Source organism: Suricata suricatta, chromosome 4 (genome assembly GCF_006229205.1).
Source record: "Suricata suricatta isolate VVHF042 chromosome 4, meerkat_22Aug2017_6uvM2_HiC, whole genome shotgun sequence".
Classification (NCBI taxonomy): Eukaryota; Metazoa; Chordata; class Mammalia; order Carnivora; family Herpestidae; genus Suricata; species Suricata suricatta.
This window is the reverse complement of record NC_043703.1, coordinates 107,332,030-107,355,108: the sequence shown is the minus strand read 5'-3', so window position 1 is coordinate 107,355,108 and position 23,079 is coordinate 107,332,030. Positions and strand designations below refer to the sequence as shown.

The 23,079-nt window shown below is 35.2% G+C and overlaps 1 protein-coding gene across 7 annotated transcripts in view; it reads right to left on the bottom strand.

Moving 5' to 3' along the window:
- The window catches only part of EHBP1 (EH domain binding protein 1), a 443,082-nt gene that overhangs the window by 183,841 nt on the left and 236,162 nt on the right, over positions 1-23,079 (bottom strand). For 4 of the 7 annotated variants that reach the window (XM_029937456.1, XM_029937455.1, XM_029937459.1 and 1 more), the window contains exons 8-11: positions 20,329-20,433; positions 19,296-19,418; positions 15,537-15,777; positions 1,748-1,937 (exon numbers count right to left, since the gene is read on the bottom strand). In XM_029937456.1, the coding sequence (XP_029793316.1) occupies positions 1,748-1,937; positions 15,537-15,777; positions 19,296-19,418; positions 20,329-20,433 (659 nt within the window). The remainder of the gene's footprint in view (positions 1-1,747; positions 1,938-15,536; positions 15,778-19,295; positions 19,419-20,328; positions 20,434-23,079) is intronic. The other 3 variants (XM_029937458.1, XM_029937460.1, XM_029937461.1) reach the window with 1 other exon arrangement.

Sequence of the window (23,079 nt, the reverse complement as noted above, 5' to 3'; positions counted from 1 at the left end):
TAAACTAAGGTTCAATTTCTTACACATAAAAAGGAGATAATGATATGTATTTTTTATGTTATTTTATAGATCAATGCACATAATAGGCACTGTTAGGTTCTTTTTCACTTCCCTACAAGGAGATCAGTATGTCTCAACCAGCTTCAAACTCCTGATGGACTACAGGAAAGGATGGGGCAGGGATTAGGCAGTGGAGTAGAGATTTAGGGAGACAAGGGATAGGTTTCGGCGTTCTCAACAGTTAGAATGGTTAAAGGACCTAAACACCTTCTTGATTCTGACTAGTGCCCCAATTATTGTCTTTCTTTTCTATTATGGGCACAGGCATTGACTGTCTCCTTTGCTTTAATTTCTACTATTTGCTGCTTTTGTTTATAGCATTGTGCCCCCACTTCCACCTTTCCCTAGCCAATTAGAAGACGGAAATCTAGTCCTACTTTCTCCCCCTGAAGTTACAGGGTTAAAAGATACCTGATATAAAAATAAACACCTGGAGATGGACTTTTAGAATATGAGAGTGGAAGCCTCAATGAACTTAGTCTCTCTCTAAAACAATGAAAATACAGGCAAACTATTTCAGGACTCTAGCATTTAACAAAAAAACCAAAACATTAAGTGAAATATCCAAGAGAAACTACTGAACTTTAGTGTGCTTGAGAAAAACAGCAGTAGGCCCTTGAGGTGGCGTATGGCCCAGATATCACACAACCAAATGGAAGTGACAGTTCCAATCTGTTTCTACTGGCTGGGAACCTGTAACCTTTACTTTATCCCACTAAGTTGAAGTTCATCTTATTTTTCCCTCAACAACTTGCGAGAATTAAATTATATATATGGTAACAACAACAAATTACCCATGAGTTGATGGGCAAAAATTACTTACCTAAAAAACCTTACTAAATTCAGCATTTCTACCTTGGACATATAAGATATCATACTATTTGCAATCAAATCATTTAAAAGCTTTAGATTTGTTCCAACAATGTGTTTTATCTTTCTTTCCATGTAATAAGTATGCATTAAAACTTTTAAAAATAGTGACAATAAGGCCAAAATTTTAACTTGACCTAAATAAAAATGACAATATTAAAATTCTTTAACAAAGCATTTCTCAGGTGCCTGGGTGGCTCAGTCGGTTAAGTGTCTGACTCTTGATTTCGGCTCAGGTCATGATCTCCTGCTTCATGAGTTAGAGCCCCACATCAGGTTCCATGCTGTCAGAGCAAGGATTCTGCTTTGGATTCTCTCCCTCGCTCGCTCTCTCTCTCTCTCTCTCTCTCTCTCTCTCTCTGTCCCTCCCCTACTTGCATGCATGCTTTCTCTCTATTTCAAAATAAACAAACTTAAAAAATAAAAAGGCATTTCTATGAACTGGGTCTTAATTTTTCCAGTATGTTTCTCAAAGGATAATTTCTACTCCTTCTGTATCAATGCAAACTGTCCCTCACACCTAGCTGCTTTAGAGTATTCTTTCTTTAAAGCACCATCCCTATAATTATAATGTCTTTCCTACTCTGATTTCAAAACAGCATTTAAAAAATCTTATCCCAAACTATCCATACTGTTCTGTAAACTTATTGGTTCCTAAACATATATACACTGTTGCAGTATAACACATTTATTTGGACTGTACTTTCAAGATAATCATCAAAAATAGCAAACAATGACTTTTCTTAATTTGAATAAAATTGCATGGGGGGAAAAAGATAAAACATAACACATGTTTTTACTAAGAATAAACTCTTACCTTAGGAGAAGTGGAGAGATCTCTTCCTGCAGAAATAATCGTGTTTTCATTCATTCCTCCTATCTTTGGTGAGAGGGCTGGTGGGGCTGGGGCTTTTCTTTTCACTCTCCTTTCAGTTTCCAGTTCTTGAACTGGATTTACCAAATTATTTGGAGGAAGAGTTGGTTTAGGTTCATAAAATGGATTAGATCTAAATGAAAGAAGAATTATTGTTAAATGTTACACTAAAAATATTTTATTCCTAACTAAAATAACAAAATGTTCATTTATAAAACTAAAAAATACTGAAAATGATAAGGAGCAACCCAAACTAGAGATAACCTACCATTTGGAAATAATCACTATTAATTTGTTGTTTTTTAATCATTAACAATATAAATTTTTCCCTTTTAAAACATATTTGAAACATTTTTTCATATAAGGTCACACTTAGCTCAATTGTATATAGAACCTTAGAAAAAAATGTTTATAGTAATAGTAAATCCTATATACTCTCCACAAAGGAAAAGGAAATAAGATAGGGAAATACTGATTTGCTTTTTTATGCTCCCCATTATCAAATATTCTTTTTTCTTGCATTTCCTCCCTTTCAATTAGAGAACATCTTTTCTAAGTCCATTCAGCAAGGTTCTTTTAATAGTAAATTCTCCCAGGCACTGAAAATGTTTTTCTGTCACACTTAAATGATAATTTCGTTGGATGGAGAAATCTAGTTATCAGTTAAATCATCTCAGCACTTTGATGATATTAGTCAACTGTCAGCCTATTATTGCTCTTTTTTAAGTCATTTTTTTTATCTTTGGTTGCTGCTAAGATCTCTTCTGGTTTCAAGCAATTTTACTATGATATGTCTAGGTGTGGATTTCCTTTCAGGTTCCTTATATTTCCTGAGTCTTAAGATTTAGGTTTCATTCTCTTTTTTTTTCTTTTTAAGTTTATCTATTCTGAGAAAGAGCGTGCATGCCTGAGTGGGGGAGGGGCAGTGAGAAAGGGAGAGATAATCCCAAATAGGCTCCACGCTATCAGCAGGGAGCCCCGTGCAGGGCTTGATCTCATGAATCATGAGATTATGACTTGAGTGGAAACAAAGAGTCAGATACTTAACTGAGTGAGCTATCCAGGCACCCTTAGGTTTCATTAGTTCTAAAAAAGTATCAGCCATTATCTCTTTGATAGCCTCTTCTCTACTCTCTTCTTTAGAAAATGTTATTAGATGTATGTTGAATTCATCTCTCTCCTTCATTTTTATAAATTTTTGTTCCTTCTGTGCTTTATTCTGAATAATTCCCTCACATCTGTATCCAGTTAGTTTTTTCTCTCTTCATTTGTGTCTAATTTAATGTTCAATTCTCCATCAATTTTTAATTTTGATAAGCATTTTTCTTCATACAGCCATGTGTAAAATGCCTCAGGTATAGAGATTTGAGTCATTAATCAGTGAAACATTTATTTTATAGTCTCTATTCTCTACCTGATAAATCTATTATTTGCAGTTTTTGCATGTATAATCCTAGTGTTTCTTTTGTCCCCTGATGCTTTCTCTTAGTAAATTGTTTCCTTATATGTTTGTAATTCTAGATTTCAAGTTCAGGGCTTAATCTGAGGAAACCCTACATAGTCTCAGTAGGAGATGCCTCTCCCGAGTGTTTTATGTTTGCATTTATCAAGTGCTTGAGGGGCCATTTTGTGTGTTCTTCTCTTGGCTTGGAGGATCCCATACCATCCTGTCAATATAATGTCAAATCAATGTGAGTGTGGGCCTGTGTGCTTTTAACTTCTCTGGGAAGATATTCTAGGCCCAGCCACAAAAATCTTCCTTATTAACTCTATGAGTAAATGAGTTTTTTTCTCATTAGTTATCCATAAACACAAGTATCTGGTATACAAGATGATTATCCTTCCTATTATACAATAATAAACTATTATCTTGGATCTTATTTATTAGTTTGCATTTTTCCCCCAGTACCAGTTGGTTCTCTAGAATCCTGTGCGTAAAGAATAAAATTTCATAGTCTACAAGGCCAAGGTCCACCTAGTCATATAAGGCCTATACTGTAGTCCTCTGTTTCAATTATGCTTGCTCTTTTAACTACAACAGTACAAGACTCAGAACCAATAACTAATTATGTATATCTCTGCCTAAGAATTCATATATAGTCAAATCACATCAGACTGGGTACCAAGTATATATGGACCAGAGATGGGAAACATATCATATTTGTGATATCATTCTTACTCTGTACTCATGGCAACAATTAATGTCATGAGATTCCTTCCCATTGAGCTAGGGTACAGCCACAGAATCTCTCTCAACTCTGGTCAGAGTAGTTGCTTTTAACTGAGTGAGGGTGGCCATTTATATAGAAACCTATTTCTTGTGTTGTCTCTTCCTATGTCTGTGCATTCAAGAAAAAAGAACAGGAAATAGATATATACTTAAAAATTTGCTTTTCAGAACAAAATATTCTTGTCTAGTGACCAAGATATGCTTGATGTATTTACATTCCATGTTTACAACCTGCAGAAGAACTTGGGAGAAAATAAAAGCAAGGAACAATGCTAAAATAACTAGGTGTTCAGAAAAATCTGAACATTAAAACTCTCTGAAAGGAGTTATAAAAGGTATCATACCCAGCCTAGAATGAAGGGCTTATCAATAACACTATTAACTAAGATTAATAAACTGTTTATGCTGTGCTAGGCACTATTTTAAGTGTTTCACATATATTAACCCATTTAATCCTTACAACAGTCTTATTTCCCATGCTAATTTTGATAGCCTCGCACAGCTGTTTTTCAAACTTTTTCAGTTTGAAGGCAGATAAAGGAATAAGTTGAAAATATCATTTTTTTAACTACAAAACTTTAAAAAGAGAAAAATCTTTTTCCACCCAAACTTACTACTTGACAATTAATGCTAAATGCTTCAGGATTGAACAGACCCATTTCATTCCAACTGAATTAATTCAGTTATATGAATTAGTTGGATGATATTTAAAAAAATTTTCTTGGATAGGTCTCTCTAAAATGAACTTGCATAGTACTTTGAAAGATGACAGCTACTACATTAATCATTATTATTAATTTGTTAGGTAAATATGGCTAGTTTTAAGAAAAACCTTAGTGTTAGAGGATATTTTTATTGCAAAAGAATTTGTGCTTGGGGAGCCTGGGTGGCTCAGTCGGTTGGGCATACGACTTCAGCTCAGGTCATGATCTTACGGTTCATGAATTCGAGCCCCGTCACGGACTCTGTGCTGACGGCTCAGAGACTGAAGCCTGCTTCGGATTCTGTGTGTCCCTCTCTCTCTGTTCATCCCCTGCTTGCCCTCTGTATCTCGGTCTCTCTCTCTTTCTCTCTCTCTCTCTCTCTCTCTCAAAAATAAAATAAAGAATTAAATTTAAAAATTTAAAGAATCTATGCTTAAAAGAAAAAAATGACAGAATCCCTCAAAACAAGTAGTTCCTCAGTACACTTTATATAACTTAGCTTGTGGTACTCATGCAATTTTTACCCAATTTATCTAGTATGTATACAAATGTAACTAGATATTGTCCTTTTTCTTTGTGTCTCTGCCTGTTTCAAACCACTTAGGTCTCCCTCTAACTATCTGAATATTAGTATCCTTTGTCAAAAGAAGGTAAATGCAAGTAAAATAGAAGCTCATATCATCTGATTTCCAAAGTTAAACGGTAAGACGCATTACTAACTAGAAACTAATCAAAATGGACATTTTCTGGAAACAATTAGAGCTACATATCTCAATCTGTTTTGCATGTGACATGCAGTTAAAATGAAATTTGTATGTCATGCTATGGTAAAAATATAGAAAGCTGCTGGAAAACAGAAGTACCAGGGGCTCCAGCTGCCCAGGACCACGCCTCACTGCCAGAAGGACTAAGAGAATAAGTATCTCGGCATATCTATAATCTACCTGTGAGACAACAGTGTGCTAGGCACCACCTCTTTTTAGGTATTAAGTCAGAGTAAGACAAGAAGCTTCTACTTTTAAGAGCTCTGAATGATCCTTCTATGGATCAGACACTTCTAAGTAAAACTGAATTTCCTACTCCTTAAGAAAAGGATATGATTATATTTATATGAAGTGTCCAGAACAGTCAAATCCATATAGACAAAAAGTAGATTAATGGTTTTCAGGAGACGGGGAAGGGAGGAATTGAAACTTAACTACTAATAGGTAAAGTATTTCTTTTGGGGGTGACAAAATGTTGTAGAATTAGATCATGGTGATGGCTGCACAGCACAGTAAATTAGTTAAGAACGAATGAAGTGTACACTTTAAATATGGAAAGTTATCTCAATAAAAAGTGCTATTTTAAAAATTGATTAGGAATAATGTCTATTCTATATCATTGTCAACACTGCTCCCATCTCTATAAAAACAAGTGTTATAAAATCATTGATTAATGCATTTTTAAAAATAGTTTATATTTTAGAAAAAAAATATTATTTAAGGAATTAGCATAATTCCTATTTCAGTGGTTTCTACATCACTTTGAATAAACAAAAATTATTTCTATCTTTGTATTATATACTTGAGTAATTAGTTACATCATTAACTGATTGTGAATTAAAAATTCTTCACTTCTATTGGATGGAAAATTGGACAGAATAATTTTATTGTTTTTGTCTATTTCTTTTTATAGTTCACTGTCAAGTTGGTTTCCATGTAACACCCAGTGCTCATCTTGACAAGTGCCCTCCTCCATGTCCATCACTCCCCCTCCCCTCTTCCCCCTCCTCCATCAGCCCTCAGTTCTCAGTATTCAAGATCTCTCATGGTTTGCCTCCCTCCCTCTCCCTAGCTCTTTTTCCCCCTTCCCCCATAGTCCTTTGCTAAGTTTCTCCTGTTACACTTATGAGTGAAAACATATGGCTCTCTCCAGGATTTGGCTACTGTTGAAAGTGCCACTATGAACATTGGGGTAAGTGTGCCCCTATGCATCAGCACTTCTGTATCCCTTGGGTAAATTCCCAGCAGTGCTATTCCTGGGTCATAAAGGAGTCCTACTGTTAATTTTTTGAGGAACCTCCACACTGTTTTCCAGAGTGGCTGCACCAGTTTATATTCCCATCAAAAGTGTAGGAGGGTGCCCAATTCTCCACATCCTTGACAGCATCTATAGTCTCCTGATTTGTTCATTTTAGCCACTCTGACCAGCGTGAGGTGGTATCTCAGTGTGGTTTTGATTTGTGTTTCCCTGATGAGGAGTGATGCTGAGCATCGTTTCACGTGTCTGTTGTCCATCTGGATGTCCTCTTTGTAGAAGTGTCCATTCATGTCTTCTGCCCATTTCTTCACTGGATTGTTCGTTTTTTGGGTGTAGAATTTGGTGAGTTCCTTAAAGATTTTGGATACTAGCCCTTTATGTGATATGTCATTTGCAACTATCTTTTCCCATTCATCAGTTGCCTATTAGTTTTCTTGACTGTTTCCTTTGTAGTGCAGAGGCTTCTTATCTTGGTGAGGTCCCAGTAGTTCAGTTTTGCTCTTGATTCCCTTGCCTTTGGGGATGTGTCGAGTAGGAAATTGCTGTGGTTGACGTCAAGAAGGTTATTTCCTGCTTTCTCCTCTAGGGTTTCGATGGTTTGCTGTCTCACATTAAGCTCCTTCATCCATTGTGAGTTTATTTTTGTGTATGGTGTAAGGAAGTGGTCTGGTTTCATTCTTCTGCATGTTGCTGTCCAGTTCTCCCAGCACTGCTAAAGAGGCTGTCTTTTTTCCATTGGATACTCTTTCCTGCTTTGTCAATACTCTTTCCTGCTTTGTCAAAGATTAATTGGCCATACATTGTGGGTCCAATTTTGGATTCTCTTTTCTATTCCATTGGTCTATGTGTCTGTGTTTGTGCCAATACCATACTGTCTTGATGATGACAGCTTTGTAGTAGAAGCTAAAGTCTGGGATTGTGATGCCTCTCATTTTGGTTTTCTTCTTCAATATTACTTTGGCTATTCAGGGTCTTTTGTGGTTCCATATGAATTTTAGGATAGTTTGTTCTAGCTTTGAGAAGAGTGCTGGTGCAAATTTGATTGGGATTGCAGTGAATGCATAGATTGCTTTGGGTAATAATGACAAATCCATTAGCACAGAATGTTCTTCCATTTCCTTTGTAAGTTTTCTATAGTTTTCATAATACAGATCTTTTACATCTTTGGTTAGGTTTATTCCTGGGTATTTTATGGTTTTTTGTGCAATTGTGAATGGGATCAGTTTCTTGATTTCTCTTTCTGTTGCTTCATTATTCATGTATAAAATTGCAACCAATTTCTGTACATTGATTTTGTGCCCTTCAACTTGGCTGAATTCATGGATCAGTTCTAGTAGGCTTCTGGTGAAGTCTCTCAGGTTTTCCATGTAGAGTATCATGTCATTTGCAAAAAGTGAAAGTTTGACTTCATCTTTGCCAATTCTGATGCCTTTTATTTCCTTTTGTTGTCTGATGGCTGATGCTAGGACTTCCAGCACTATGTTAAACAATAGTGGTGACAGTAGACATCCTTACCGTGTTCCTGATCTCAGGGGGAAAGCTCTCAGTTTTTCCCCACTGAGGATGATACTAGCTGTGGACTTTTCATAAATGGCTTTTATGATGTTTAAGTAAGTTCCTTCTATCCCGTCATTCTCGAGGGTTTTTACTAAGAAAAAATGCTGTATTTTGTCAAATGTTTTTTCTGCATCTATCAAAAGGATCATTGTTCTTAACTTTCCTTTTGTTAATGTGGTGTATCACATTTGACAAAATACATCATTTTTTGTTAGTAAAAACCCTCGAGAACGACAGGATCATATGGTTTTTATAATATCTTTTGTTAATGTGTTGTATGGATGGATTTGCGAGTATCAAACCTGCCCTGTAACCCAAGAATGAATCCCACTTGATCATGATGGAAAGTTCTTTTTATATGCTGTTGAATTCGATTTGCTAGTTATCTTGTTGAGTATTTTTGCATCTGTATTCATCAAGGATATTGGCCTGTAGTTCTCTTTTTTTGCTGGGTCTCTGTCCAGCTTGGGAATCAAAGTGATGCTGGCTTCATAAAATGAGTCTGGAAGTTTTCCATCTATTTGTATTTTTTCGAATAGCTTGAGAAGAATGGGTATTAACTCTGCTTTAAATGTCTCGTAGAGGGGCACCTGGGTGGCTCAGTCGGTTAGGCATCCGACTTCAGCTCAGGACATGATCTTGCAGTTTGTGGGTTCAAGCCCTGCATCGGGCTCTGTGCTGGCAGCTAGCTTGAAGCGTGGGAGCCTGCTTTGGATTCTGTGTCTTCCTCGCTCTCTGACCCTCCCCTGCTCATGCTGTCTCTGTCTCTCAAAAAATACATAAAACACTTTTAAAAAATTAAATGTCTGCTAGAATTCCCCAGGGAAACCATCTGCCCCAGGGCTCTTATTTGTTGGGAGATTTTTGATAACTGATTCAATTTCTTTACTGGTTAGTGGTCTCTTCAGGTTTTCTATCTCTTTCCATTTGAATTTTGGTAGTGCATGTGTGTTTAGGAATTTGTCCATTTCTTCTAGGTTGTCCAGTTTGTTGGCATACAATTTTTCATAGTATTCTTTGATGATTGCTTGTATTTCTGAGGGATTGGTTATAAGAGATCCATTTTCATTCATGATTTTGTCTATATGGGTGCTTTCTCTTTTCTTTCTGAGGAGCCTGGCTAGAGGTTTATCAATTTTGTTTATTCTTTCAATAAAGTAACTCTTGTTTTCATTGATCTGCTCAACTGTTTTTTGGGATTCTATATTGTTTATTTCTGCCCTGATCTTTATTATTTCTTTTCTGCTGCTGGGTTTGGGGTGCTCTTCCTGCTCTCCTTCTAGTTCCTTTAGTGCTCTGTTAGATTTTGTATTTATGCTTTTTCTAGTTTCTTGAAATAGGCCTGGGTTGCAATATACTTTCCTCTTAGGACTGCCTTTGCTGTATCCCAAAGAGTTTGGACTGTTGTATTTTCATTTTCATTTATTTCCATATAGTTTTTAATTTCTTCTCTAATTGTCTGATTGGCCCAATTGTTCTTCAGTAGGGTGGTCTTTAACCTCCATGTTTTTGGAATTTTTCCAGCCCTTTTGCTGGGATTGATTTCATGTTTCATAGCACTGTGATCTAAAAGTGTGCATGGTATGATCTCAATTCTTTTATATTTATTGAGGGCTGCTTTATGGCCCAGTATGTGATCTATCTTGGAGAATGTACCATGTGCACTCGAGAAAAAAGTGAATTCCCAAGCCTCAGGATGTAGAGTTCTAAATATATGTCAAATCCATCTGTTCCAATGTGTTGTTCAGGTCCATTGTTTCCTTAGTGATTCTAGTTGATCTATCCATTGCTATAAGTGGAGTGTTAAAATCCCCTGCAATTAGCACATTCTTATCAATAAGATTGTTGTTTCTGTTTGTGATTAACTGTTTTATGCATCTGGGTGCTCCTGAATTCAGTGCATAGATGTTTATAATTGTTAGCTCTTCCTGATGGATAGACCCTGTAATAATTATAAAATGCCCTTCTTCATCTCATTACTGCCTTTACTTTTAAAGGCCATTTGTGCCATATAAGTATGGCTACTCCAATCTTCTTTTGACTTTCAGTCCCATGATAAGCTATTTCTCCATCCTCTTACTTACAATCTGAAGGTGTCTTCAGGTCTAAAATGAGTCTGTTGTAGACAGCAAATAGATGGATTTTGGTTTATCCATTCTGCTACCCTATGTCTTTTGATTGGAGCATTCAGTCCATTTACATTCAGTGTTATTTTTGGAAAATATGGGTTTGTATTCATTGTGTTCTCTGTAGTGTTCATGCTTGTAGTGGTGTGTCTGGTACCCCGCATTCGTTGCAACATTTCCCTCAGAGTCCCTCTGAGAATTTCTTATAGGGCTGGTTTAGTGGTGATGAATTCTTTCAGTATTTGTTTATTTGGGATAAACTTTTATCTCTCCTTCTCTTCTGATGACAGTCTTGCTGGATACAGGATTCTTGGCTGCATATTTTCTGTTCATCACATTGAAGGTTTCCTGCCATTCCTTTCTGGCCTGCCAAGTTTTAGTAGATAGGTCTGTAACTACTCTGATAGGTTTCCCTTTTATCCCTAACTGCTTTCAGCATTGTCTCTTTATCTTTATATTTTGCCAGTTTCACTATGATATGCCAAAAGTCGATTCACGTTACATCTGAGGGGAGTTCTCTGTGCCTCCTGGATTTCAGTTTCTATTGCCTTCCCCAGATTTGGAAGTTCTCGGTTATAATTTGTTCAAGTACCCCTTCAGTACCTTTCTCTCTTTCTTCTTCTCCAGGAATTCCTATGATATGGATATTGTTCCGTTTGACTGTATCACTCAGTTCTCGAATTCTCCTTTCCTGCTCCTGGATTAATTTATCTCTCTTTTTCTTGGCTTCCTCTCTTTCTATAATTGTGTCTTCTAATTCACCTATTCTCTTCTCTGCCTCTTCAATACGTGAAGTGGCTGCCTCTATTTTATTATGTATCTCATTTATAGCATTTTTAAATTCATCACAACTATTTTTAAGGGCCATAGTCTCTGTAGTGATAGTTTATCAAGCCCAGCGATTAATTTTATGACAATTGTTCTAAATTTTTGCTCAGTTATGTTGCTTATATCTGTTTTGAGCAATTCTGTAGCTGTGATTTCTTCCTGGAATTTCTTTAGAGGAGAGTTCTTCCATTTCATTATTTTGGCTAGCTTTCTGTCTCTTATCAGTTTTAAAAGCTTGTTATGCACTCTGCACCTGTGAGTATTGCTATATTAAAGGAGGCTCATTGACTGTCCAGGGCCTGTCCTTTTAGGAAGTGTTCTTTTGATGGTGTCTCTTGGTCTCAGTTGTTGTGCCTTTGGTTATTTTATTTCCCTACTTGTATTGAAATTTAGGACTCTTCACTATGTGTACTTTGGCCTGTTTCTTGAGGTAGCTCTATGAGGCTGTTTTCTTAGCAGACTGCCTCTTTTCCTCCCAGAACTCTTGTGGACAGTGTCTTATGGCTTCAATCCTTCCTTGGTTTTAGAGATGCAGGCTGGCGAAAAAGTACGGAGCTCCCTACTTCTCCACCATCTTGCCGGTGGACAGAATAATTTTAAATGACAATTGACTGCTTAGAAAATAATTCATCCAAGAAAAATAATTACAGAAAGAAAAACTATAAATTCAAACAGGATTAAAAACATATGGAAAAAATAATAAAATATGAAGCAAGTGTACAGTGAAATCTACAGTCTTTTCCTCTCACTTTGAAATGTAGGTTTCTTTGGAAAAACAATCTACATTTATTAAATAAGTGTGTAGCCTCTCTGAATAAAATTTAACAACTTTCCTTCAGAACCAGACATACAGCCATACCAGAAATGATTTTATGCTAGACCCCAAAATATTTCAATGTTTTGAAAAAAATATTGCTTGATCATCAGTTTTCATGTTTGCTACATTAACTAGAATGGCTGAACTAACTCCCCAAGAAGAGAAAACTGAGAAGCCCAGGCGGTTGCTAAGAAGAAAGGACAGACGCTACTAGCACTGAAGGGTATTTACTTGCTCTTGGTGCTGATGGATATGCTGAGGTTCTGAAGGTTGTTTTACACATCAAAGCACTCAGCACTATTTACTTGTGATAGGGTTATGTCAGAGGACGCAGGAAGAGTTTGATAATGGAGGATGAGTAATATAGGCTTTTCACTTGATGAAAGGTCAAACGTTTATTACTGAAGTAAGAACACATTTCGGACGATTTCCGTTAATGTAGTTGGACCTACAAACTTTTAGAGAAAAAAGATGAGAAACAATTCTTCCTGGCCTCTCACGTTAGCTGATGAGCAGTCTTTAGAATCTGTGTGTATATTCCTATTTAAATAAAAGTTGAAGTGTTTATAGGCTCCCTCTGGTAATCTCAGATGATTGAGCAATTTAGAATGTTCTTTATTCATGGGAAACTTGTAAAGACTGTGACTTTCATGTGGGAAAAAAGAATAGTCAAAAGGAAACACCCAATGATTCTGATTTTAGGTTTTTTTTAGGCATTTTAAAAGTTTAAACAAACACTAAATGCTCTTTAATTTGTTAATAGGAAAGAGGAGGGTGTGTGTGTTGTATAATACTCATGCATCTTGGAATGATTGAATGCTTGTACTTAAAGTTTTATTTACATTCAAATATCTAGGTGTGTGGCTATTACTCAGCAACTACACCACCATGAGAAATTTTATTTTGATCATACATTAGCTATTTCAAAGAAAGCAAATATAATAACTTTAGCAAGAGTTGAGCCAATTTTTGCAATCCCTGTATAGTTATTAATTAGTACTGAGAGCTAAACCTTGGTTTGGAATCAGATGATTACTATGATATATTTCTATGTGTTTATAGCAATCTGGAACAGTTTAGGTTTTACCAAAATCTAACCAGGCCCATTGAAGCATACAGTACATGTGATAGTCATAGGCCTTGTGATGTAAAATGGGAAAAGGTTGAGAAATGCAGTTCCAGAGCAACAGAAAACAAGTCAACTACCTCATTCTTTCAAATATTTGAACTTAGTTATTTAAGTTCCCTTAAATAATCTTTTTTCTAAGTCAAATAGTCTGTATGCCCTTAATCACTTCTCATTATATGTGGTTTCTGGACTTTTTGATGACTCTGTTGGATCTATTTTGTAATTCTTAATTCTTTTTTTTTTAATAGTTTATTTTCAAATTGGTTTCCATAATACACCTAGTGCTTCTCCCCCACAAGTTCCCGCCACCATGACCATCACCCCTTTTCCTTCCCCCCTCCCCCTTCAGTCCATGGTTCATTTTCAGTATTCAATAGTCTTTCATGATTTGTGTCCCTTACTCTCCCCCAGCTCTCTTTCCCCCTTCCTCTCCCTATGGTCCTCTGTTAGGTTTCTCCTGTTAGACCTATGAGTGCAAACATATGGTATCTGCCCTTCTCTGCCTGACTTATTTTGCTTAGCATTCTTAATTCTTAAATTCTATTCTTGTTCTGAATTATCAATGTCGCTTGTACTGTGCAGCACTTAGAAGTAAAATACTGCTCAAAATAGGAGCTGACCAATGCACAGGAAAAAAATGACATTTCTCCCTTCATACAAAGCAACTGCTCCCAACTTTCATACACTGAAGGAGTCTTTTTATTATTTCCCTCTCGATCTATTATATCCCCATTATTCTGAAAGATTTTCCTACTTAACTGTATTTTTAAAGAAATAACTATTTTTCCCAAGATCTACATATCTTATTACACTAAAATCCACCTATTTCTAAGGAAAACAAAGGCATATATAGCCTTACTACAAGTAAACATATAATCACTGTTCTATTAATTCCATCTTCTGTGCCATTTCTACATCTATACCTAATGACTGAATCTCCTCATTATGGGTCAGATTTTCCTGCTTCTTTACATGCCTGATAAATTTTTCACTGGTTGTCAGACAGAGTGAATTTTATATTTTGGGTGCTGGAGTTTTTGGTATTCCTTTAGTATCTTTGGTATATGTGTGTGGCATGCAGTTAAGTTACTTGGAATCATTTTAATTGTTTTGAGCCTTGCTTTTAAGCTTTGTTAGGCAAGCCCAGAACAGCCTTTAGTCTAGGCTAATCTCACCACATTAGTGAGACGCTCTTCTGAGGACTCAGCCTGATGTCCCATGTGTTAGGAGAAACATAAACTATTCTTGTTCCTGGGTGAACCCCAGGGTTGTTTCTGTCATGTTTCCTCATATGCATGCTTTCACCAGTGCTCAGCTAAAGGCTCAAGGGGAATCTTCTACAGATCTCTGAAAAACTCTTTCTATGAGTAGCTCTCTCTTCTCTGATACTTTGCCTGCAATTCTATTCTCCTCAGTACACCCAAAGTCCAAACTGTCTCCTCAACCCATGGATTATTAGGACTTTTGGGATCTCTCTCCCTAAACTAAAGCTAGAAATTCTCTCCTATAAATAAAACTAAGACAAGTATAAGGGTCATCTTCTTTGTTTCTATTCTCTTAGAAATCACTGTTCTGTGCTATCCAATGCTTGAAAACCAATATATTTTATTCAGTTTTTAGTTGTTTAAGACAAGAAGCTATATCCAGTCTGTGTTACTCCATCATGGTTGGAAGTAGAAGTTTTGTGGTTGCTTTTTCACATACTCAGGGCCACAATCTGTGGTCACACAGGCTCTGAACTATATATCTCCAGAAAATAATGAGCACATACCCTTCCTCCATCCTCACCCTAGATGTAAGTAAAATGACAGCCATAAACATACTATTTATAATGAGCTCATAATTGATACCATTCACATTTGGATAAAAATAACTCAAAGATAATTCCTAATTTATAATTATGATCTTGTTGTTTGGCATCTGAACAAGTGTTCTCACCAAATAATTATCATAAATGATTATCTGGTTCCCACAAGAGAACCTAATTGAAGTATAATGCATATAGTAACTGATTAAAAGCACCTAAGTGCCATTTATAATGTGGTTCCTGTGGGAAGACACAACTGAAATTCTAACCAGAGATTCCAAGAACATATTTCTCTCCATTGTTAGTTTAAGGTGCAGACACAATCACATGGAAGAAAGGTGGGAGATTAAGAGTCAAGATCATAACAATTCAGGTGGATAGACACTAACTTGTAAACTGTAAATTAACATCAGAAAAACCTCTATTTAGCCATTTAAAGGTTTATTATAGAAGCATTTCTTCAGTTAATACAGAGACTAACTTACGATGATAGCAAAATAAAATGTACTTACTCATCCAACTCTTCTTCTTCTGTTTTAGAACTCTCAGCGTAGAGGTACTTGCTCATGTCCACAGGTCTTACATTTTTTCTTTTTGTAGACTGAGGAGGAGAATCCTTTATAGTCACAAAAGTTTCTGGCTCATCAAATGGGTTTAAATACTGTGGAGTCTGTACCTCTTTAGAGGAATTATAGCTATTATTAAAAAAAGATTCTTCTGTTTTTTTAGGTGATGCTGTTTCAGTGACCGGTTCTATAAAAAAGAGCAAAAGACAAATTAAATCAAATTAATATAACCTGATATTTTCTTACACTTTTAGTGTTTTCAAAGTAATCTTAAATTAATACTCTTATGAGACTCAAAAAGTCAAAACAATAATATGTTTTAGAGGGGCTAAGTTCAGAAGATGGGTTACCTAAGATCTTTGTCTACTTCTCCAGAAATGCTGCTCCCTAACTAAGAATTCTCAGGTTGAAAGCATTACATTGAAATCATACTGATAAACTGATAGAAATGCTACACCAAATTCTTCTAAATGCTTCTCTCATGTGAACAGAAGTACGGGAGGGGCAGAGAGAGAATCCCAAACAGGCTCTGCGCTATCAGCACAGAGCCCCATACAGGGCTCTGATGAACCGTGAGATCGTGACCTGAGCTGAAATCAAGAGTCAGACGCTCAACCTACTGAGCCACCCAGGGGCCCCTAAATTTTATTATTTTATATATCATTTTGAAAACCAAGATAACCTTAAAAATAAAATTCTGACTCAGAGAACTAAAGTACTCACTACAATAGCATCATGTTCTCCAAAGATACTTATGACGTGCTTAGTATCAGCCTTTTTCTTCTTTTCTGTGTCTTAATATTTCAAGGGGCGCCTGGGCGGCTCAGTCGGGTAAGCCTCCATCTTTGGCTCAGGTCATGATCTCACGTTTGTGGGTTCAAGCCCTGCATCAGGCTCTGTGCTGACAGCTCAGAGCCTGGAGCCTGCTTCTGATTCTGTGCTTCCCTCTCTCTCTTCCCCTCCCCACTCATGCTCTCTCTCTGTCTCAAAAATAAATAAAACATTTAAAAAAAACCCACTAAAACTTGTAATAAAATTAGTCCAAAATTTGGTTATGGATTCTGCTGCTGAAAAAACCAAATGTTTTCTCAAAATGGAGAAAAGTTTCAGAGAGCCAACAATCATAGCATAGTTTAAAAATTAATTTTAATTATGTTGTGCAACCGTGACAAAATACTCTAGAAGGCAGAAAACTCATTACTGAAATTGTCAAGAAAAATAACTGTGAATTTCGTAAGTCATACTTCAAACAATTTAACCCAATTATTATAAAAATATCATGACTGATATATTTATGACTTTTATATTTTAACATTAAACTCCTTTTACTTATACTTTAGACATTAGCCCAGAAAACTTATTTTGTCTTTATATTGGGAAAAAAAAACCCTCTGAACTGAAATTCCATACACCATGGAGAAGCAATTACAAAGTGTGAAAGATTTCATAAAATCATAATAAATACTGAAATGAATTTAAATAAAATTTAAATTTTAAATTTAAATTTAAATCTAGACTATGCTAGAGAAGAGACTCAGCAATGGTAACTTTTGTTAACACCAGGATAATATTCAAACTTAACACTACATTAGAATCTTTATAAAATAATGTAAATGAGGCATTTTCTTTTCTCTGTAGGGGCAGAGAGACTGGAAAACATTTGCCTATTCAATTTTTTACTAACAAATATCAAGTCTCAAATGCTGACATAACAGACAAAACTGGTCAATGGAAATAAGATTTTATTTTTACTTTCAGGAAGAGAATTGCAAAAATTGATCCAAGCAAATTAATCAGTTATAAAACCAAAAGCATTTAAACCACAGAACACAATTTGAATATGACAGAAATGGCAACAAAGGAGGGTTTAAAATAAGATTATTTTATATAAAAGCTAACAAATACATTTAATAACTTTCTAAAAGGGTCACTGAAGCACAGAATGTCATGAATCTAAGAGGAGAACTGAAGCTGTAAAAGCAAATAAAAGAACCATCTAAACAGCAATAATATATTATTTTTTCCTCAAAGGCTTTTGTTACCTGGAAAGCAAATTTTTAATCAATAAAAATTTACAAATTACTTAAAAAAAAGTATTCTTCTATTAGAAGATACTTAGTCCAAAGACTCTGAGAGATATATATTTAAAGAAAATACTGGTTATCACTTTTTAAAATTTTTTTAGTTCTACAGACATGATTAAAGATTCTGAATCAGGTTGGCTAACTTAAATAGAAATTATGTATTATCTGCTACTTCTTCCTATACCTCAGAAAAAAGACCCATATCTTTATATATATATTAATTATTTTTATTTGATTTTGAAATAGTTCAAATCCTGATGTCTCAAAATGTTATGGTAATATTTTTAAAACTCAGATATACGTAGCACACAATTAAGGAGAAGCTGTGTGCCCAAAAGAAGACACTTGATTAGGAATCTTAGCTCCACCTCTACCTCCATTTACCTAAAGTTCTTGTTCAAGTCAGTGAATTCGTCTGGGCTTCAGCTTCCTAATCTATGAAAAGAGGCAGCCAAAGGAGATTAGTTCTAAGATCTATTATAGTCATTGAAATTTAAAATGAATTCTTAATATATAAAGATTACAAACAAAATCTCATTATTTTAAATTTACTAATTTAGAATCTAGCAAGAAGAGAAAGTAAAGGAAGAGAAGAAGAAATGGATTACAAAATGATATTGCTCCAATAAGAGTGAATCCTAAAATTAAAACTGCATTTTCACCATGAGAGGTAGTAACAAAATTCTTCAAAGCTCATGAGGATTTCATAAGAGCAGTCTAACAGATGTACACACTGGTTAATTATTCTTGCATTTACTTTGGAAAAACAGTTTAATTAAACAGAGGTCTTACTCCTTCAACAGCTCTTATCTATGCTTTACAAGTTCAAAACTACTTGATAAGAAAAATGACTTAGGAAAAAAAATTCCCTGGATTCACTTCTTGCAAGGATGCTGTATACAGGACAGCAGTGGTTTCAAGCTTCCTTTTGCCCAGACCATTTACGTACACACCTACTCTCACTACTGACTATAATTCTCAGTCAGAGACATGGAGTAGGGGGTTGAGAGGTTCACTGGACTCTCTGAGGGTGAGATCAGAGGAGCTGACACAGGGAGAAGCCAACCCCACAAGCCCAACATCTGCATGTCTTACAACCTGCCCTTACTTTGGTAGGCTAATCTAATGAGACTTTCCTATATGCCAGGTAGGTAAACACTGTTATCTCTAACATTAGGGCTTTACTATCTAACTTGACCAAAGTAATAGAGAATTTAAAAGTAAGCCTCATGTAGAAGATGGGTGGAGAGGAAGGGTGAAATAGGTGAAGGGGGATTCAGATTACACTTATCATGATGAGCACAGAGTAATGCATAAAATTGTTGGATCACTGCATGGAACACCTGAAACTAACCTAACACTGTATGTTAATTATATTGAAACTGAAAAAAAAAAAGTCCCAAGTAAATATTTATGTAAAGGTTTCTTTTTTTTTTTTCTTTAAAAACAGTTCAGTGGAAACTACTCAGATTTGTTGATCAACTGCGAGTGGCTTTGAACACATTAATATCATCATGAGCAAAAATTACTTTGAGTCTTTGGAAAAAAACTCCTCCCATGTTACTCTTCAAAATAACGTCACCTTATGAAGACTTTAAAAGTACAGAAAAAAATGTGCTACCTTCTGAGTCAGGATCTCCAAATGGGTTTAATTCTGCTACATCAGGATCACCAAATGGATTTAAATTCACAGTGGCCAAGTCCTTTTCTGCTTCATCCAAAAAGTTAAGTTTGTTGATAAGCTCTGAAAATAAACATATGTGTTAGTTCACTATGATTATAGTTAAGTACAATTATCGATCATTCAAAAATATTTCAAATTATAACAATTCACACTAATAATACCTGCAAATAATAAGATGTAGCATTTTACTTATGGCAGAATGCCATTCAAGTATTTTGTAGCATACCAACATATTCAAATACAACAAAACAAACATATGCATATTAACTTGAAAATTATGTCAGAAAAAAAGAAAATTATGTCAGATAATGTATAAGAGAAATCTTCATTGGAATCTAATTTGATCCATTAAAAAAGTGCTGATAATAGATTTTTAGAAAACTATCTTTCACTCCTAAATATGAATAATTCAAATGGGTTTAATGTAAGCAAATATTTAAAAACAGTATAGTGGGGCGGCTGGGTGGCTCAGTTGGTTAAGCATCTGGCTTTGGCTCAGGTCATATCTCACAGTTCATGGGTTCGAGCCCCGCATAGGGCTCTGTGCTGACACCTAGCTCAGAGCCTGGGCCCTGCTTCGGATTCTGTGTATCCCTTTCTCTCTGATCCTCCCCTGCTCGCGCTGTCTCTCTGTCTCTCAAAAATAAATTAAAAAAAAAAAAGACATAAAAAAACTTAAAGACAGTATAGTTATAACATATAAGCTAACTGAAGATATTATGATCATGTTATATGATCAATTCTTATGTTTTTAAATCATTGCCTATCAAGGACACTGATACAAAGCTTTGCTAAAGATGGTAAGTTATGTTGTTGCCTGTTGGTGGGCTACAAATTACCAAGAAAACATTCAAGGAAAAGCACAAAGACAAAACTGACAGTTAATAAGTACAGACAGAAGTCAAGAGGTAGCAAGTCACAGTAAATACAGGCAATCAGAAGCAGAAAGAAAGGAAGAAAGCTCTTAGACCTTCAGAGGAACTGGCTGATTTAGCTGAAGGCATATTTGCTTGCTTTATGCAGTCATCTTGATCTTCATCTAAGCTGCTCAGAGCATTCAATTGGTTTACAATTTCTGTAAACAGAAGCCAGTCGAGACAAATGTAAGGTAAAGTCATTTAATTAGAGAGCCAAAGAAGCATGCTGTTACTAAAAAGACAAAGAGAGGGGATGTTTGGTAAATCGAGAGTACATTTAGAGGATGTTATTGTGATGGACTGTTACAGACGTATTTAACTGAAAGTTAATGCTCTATTCATATTTTAAAATAGAAAAGATTTTGTTAAATTTATATCATTAATATAACAACTAAGTTAACAAACACAAAACAAAGATAATAACCCAAGAGGCTGACATAGGCTGTTAGCAACCACATTTTGTATTTACAAAACAGTGCTTTAAATGTATATGTTAGAAACAATAAAAAATGTCCTCTGATATTATAGAAAATATGTACTATTTGTTTCATAATACTCTAAATGTAAACTAAAGGTTTTATGAGTATATCTACATAAATCATGGAAATAATAAGCACTTGTTCATGTTCCACAATTTTAAAAATCAGCACAAAATAAAAAAAGCAGAAAATAGCTACGGTTTTCTACTCCTGTTTTTCTAATTGTTCTTTTAGGAGAAGTCTTGAGTATTGGCTTTAGGAAATCTTAGAATTTAGCCAATAAGAAATAGAACAAAAGACAAGTTTAGACAGAAAAATATTAAGATAGAATTCATTTGATACATAAATAGAATCTTTTAACATGATTCATATATATTTTGGACAACTCTGACTATGAGCAATTATCATTCACTGGGTGAAAATTAACTTGGAAAAAGAATAAGAGCCTACTAGAGTATTCTATTTAATTCTTGCTGTTTCCAAAGTAACAACCTGGGAATAGGTTAGGTATTGGGACAAATAAAACAGATCCAGATTATTCTGTGGGGAACAAAAAATGGTTAGAAATACAAAATAGTTTTAAATTCAGCATTAAAAATGGTATTCTTTAACAGTGCAAATCTAAGTACACATTACAAATTTTATTTGAACCAAACCAGAATACACAGTTGTAAAAAGGTTGCCTTCATCCATTCATTTGTTGTTGAATAAATATCACTCCATGCCAAATACTATACTTGGGAAACAAGGATAAAAAAAATAGGTGGTATTGTCCCCCTGAAATTTATATTCTATAAAAATAATTAATACTGAAACAAACTTAGTAAATGACTACTAGAATATGATGTGATCAGAAAGATTACAGATCTTTGAACTAAATATATATAAAAATTCGATAAACTTAGTTTTGTTGTCCTAATGAGAAATACATTTTGCATGAATAAAATTGCTTGATATTTAAACAAGGGGAGCCTGGGTGGCTCAGTTGGTTAAGTGTGTGACTTAGGCTCAGGTCATGATCTCACAGTTCCTGGGTTTGAGTCCCACTTCGGGGTCTGTGCTGACAGCTCAGAGCCTGGAGTCCGCTTCGGATTCTGTGTCTCCTTCTCTCTCTGCCCCTCCCTTGGAAGTAGTCTCTGTCTGTCTTTCTCTCTCAAAAATAAATAAAAACATTTTTTAAAAAGTTAATATTATGTTGTGCAACTATATTCTTAGATGTGGAATTACTAGGTTAAAAACATTTTTTAATGTTTATTTATTTTTGAGAGAGAAAGACTATGAGCAGGGAAGGGTCAGAGAGAGAGGGAGACAGAGGATCTGAAGTGGTCTGACTGACAGCAGAGGGCCTGATGCGGGGCTCAAACTCATGAACCATGAAATCATGACCTGAGTTGAAGTCGGACACTTAACCAACTGAGCCATCCAGGTGTCCCACTATGTTAAACTTTTTAAATAATGCTTAAAGATTTGTAGTTCTCCTTATATAGCTAACACATTTTAATTATTTTATAATCAATGAAGGCAGAAATAAATCATTTTTTAAACATCTTACAAAATGACTAGTATAGAGGAATAATGAAGAAATATGAGACTTGGTACTTACCCTCAAAACATTAATATTACTCCAGAGAGATTTAGGTCCAACATGGGCATTTCTTTAAATATTATCAAGATGATTCGATTAAATTATCTACACTGTCGTATTTCTAGATTTTTAGAATGCCCCCCCCATCATGCTTTTAGTGACATCTAAAATCACTGATGACCATTTCCTAATTAATACAAAATAATTTCTTCTTTCCATTCTGTTCACTGATGACAGTTATTCTTATCCTAGTTTTCCTATTTATCCTTAGCTTAAATAAATCTTTACATTACTCCTAGAACTTCTGCTTTAGAACTTTCATTCATATTAACAAAGTGAAAAGGTAATTCTAATTAGCTATGCCAATACTCCATTTGGTATGTAAATAAATGTTAATTCAAATCATAAAGAGAGGCAAGCGTCAAGGAAGTACCACCTAACCTATTTAATAAGCATTTATCAAGTACCTATTATATACCTTTGGTAGTACTTGCCCTCACGGCTTTATATTTTTATGGGATAGACAGACAAGTGAAACAGTATATGATAAATATTATGATTAGGATATGCATTATAAGCCTGTGAAACCGGAAGAGAGGCGTGTAGTTCAGTCTGAGGTCAGAAAGGCCTTCTGAACTTATTTAAATTTGTTTTTTTAATGGAAAGCTTTTTCAATAGTTTACTATCTTGACCAAAACACTTCCTAGCCCTGCATTACAGCCTTGTTTCACCAAATATTT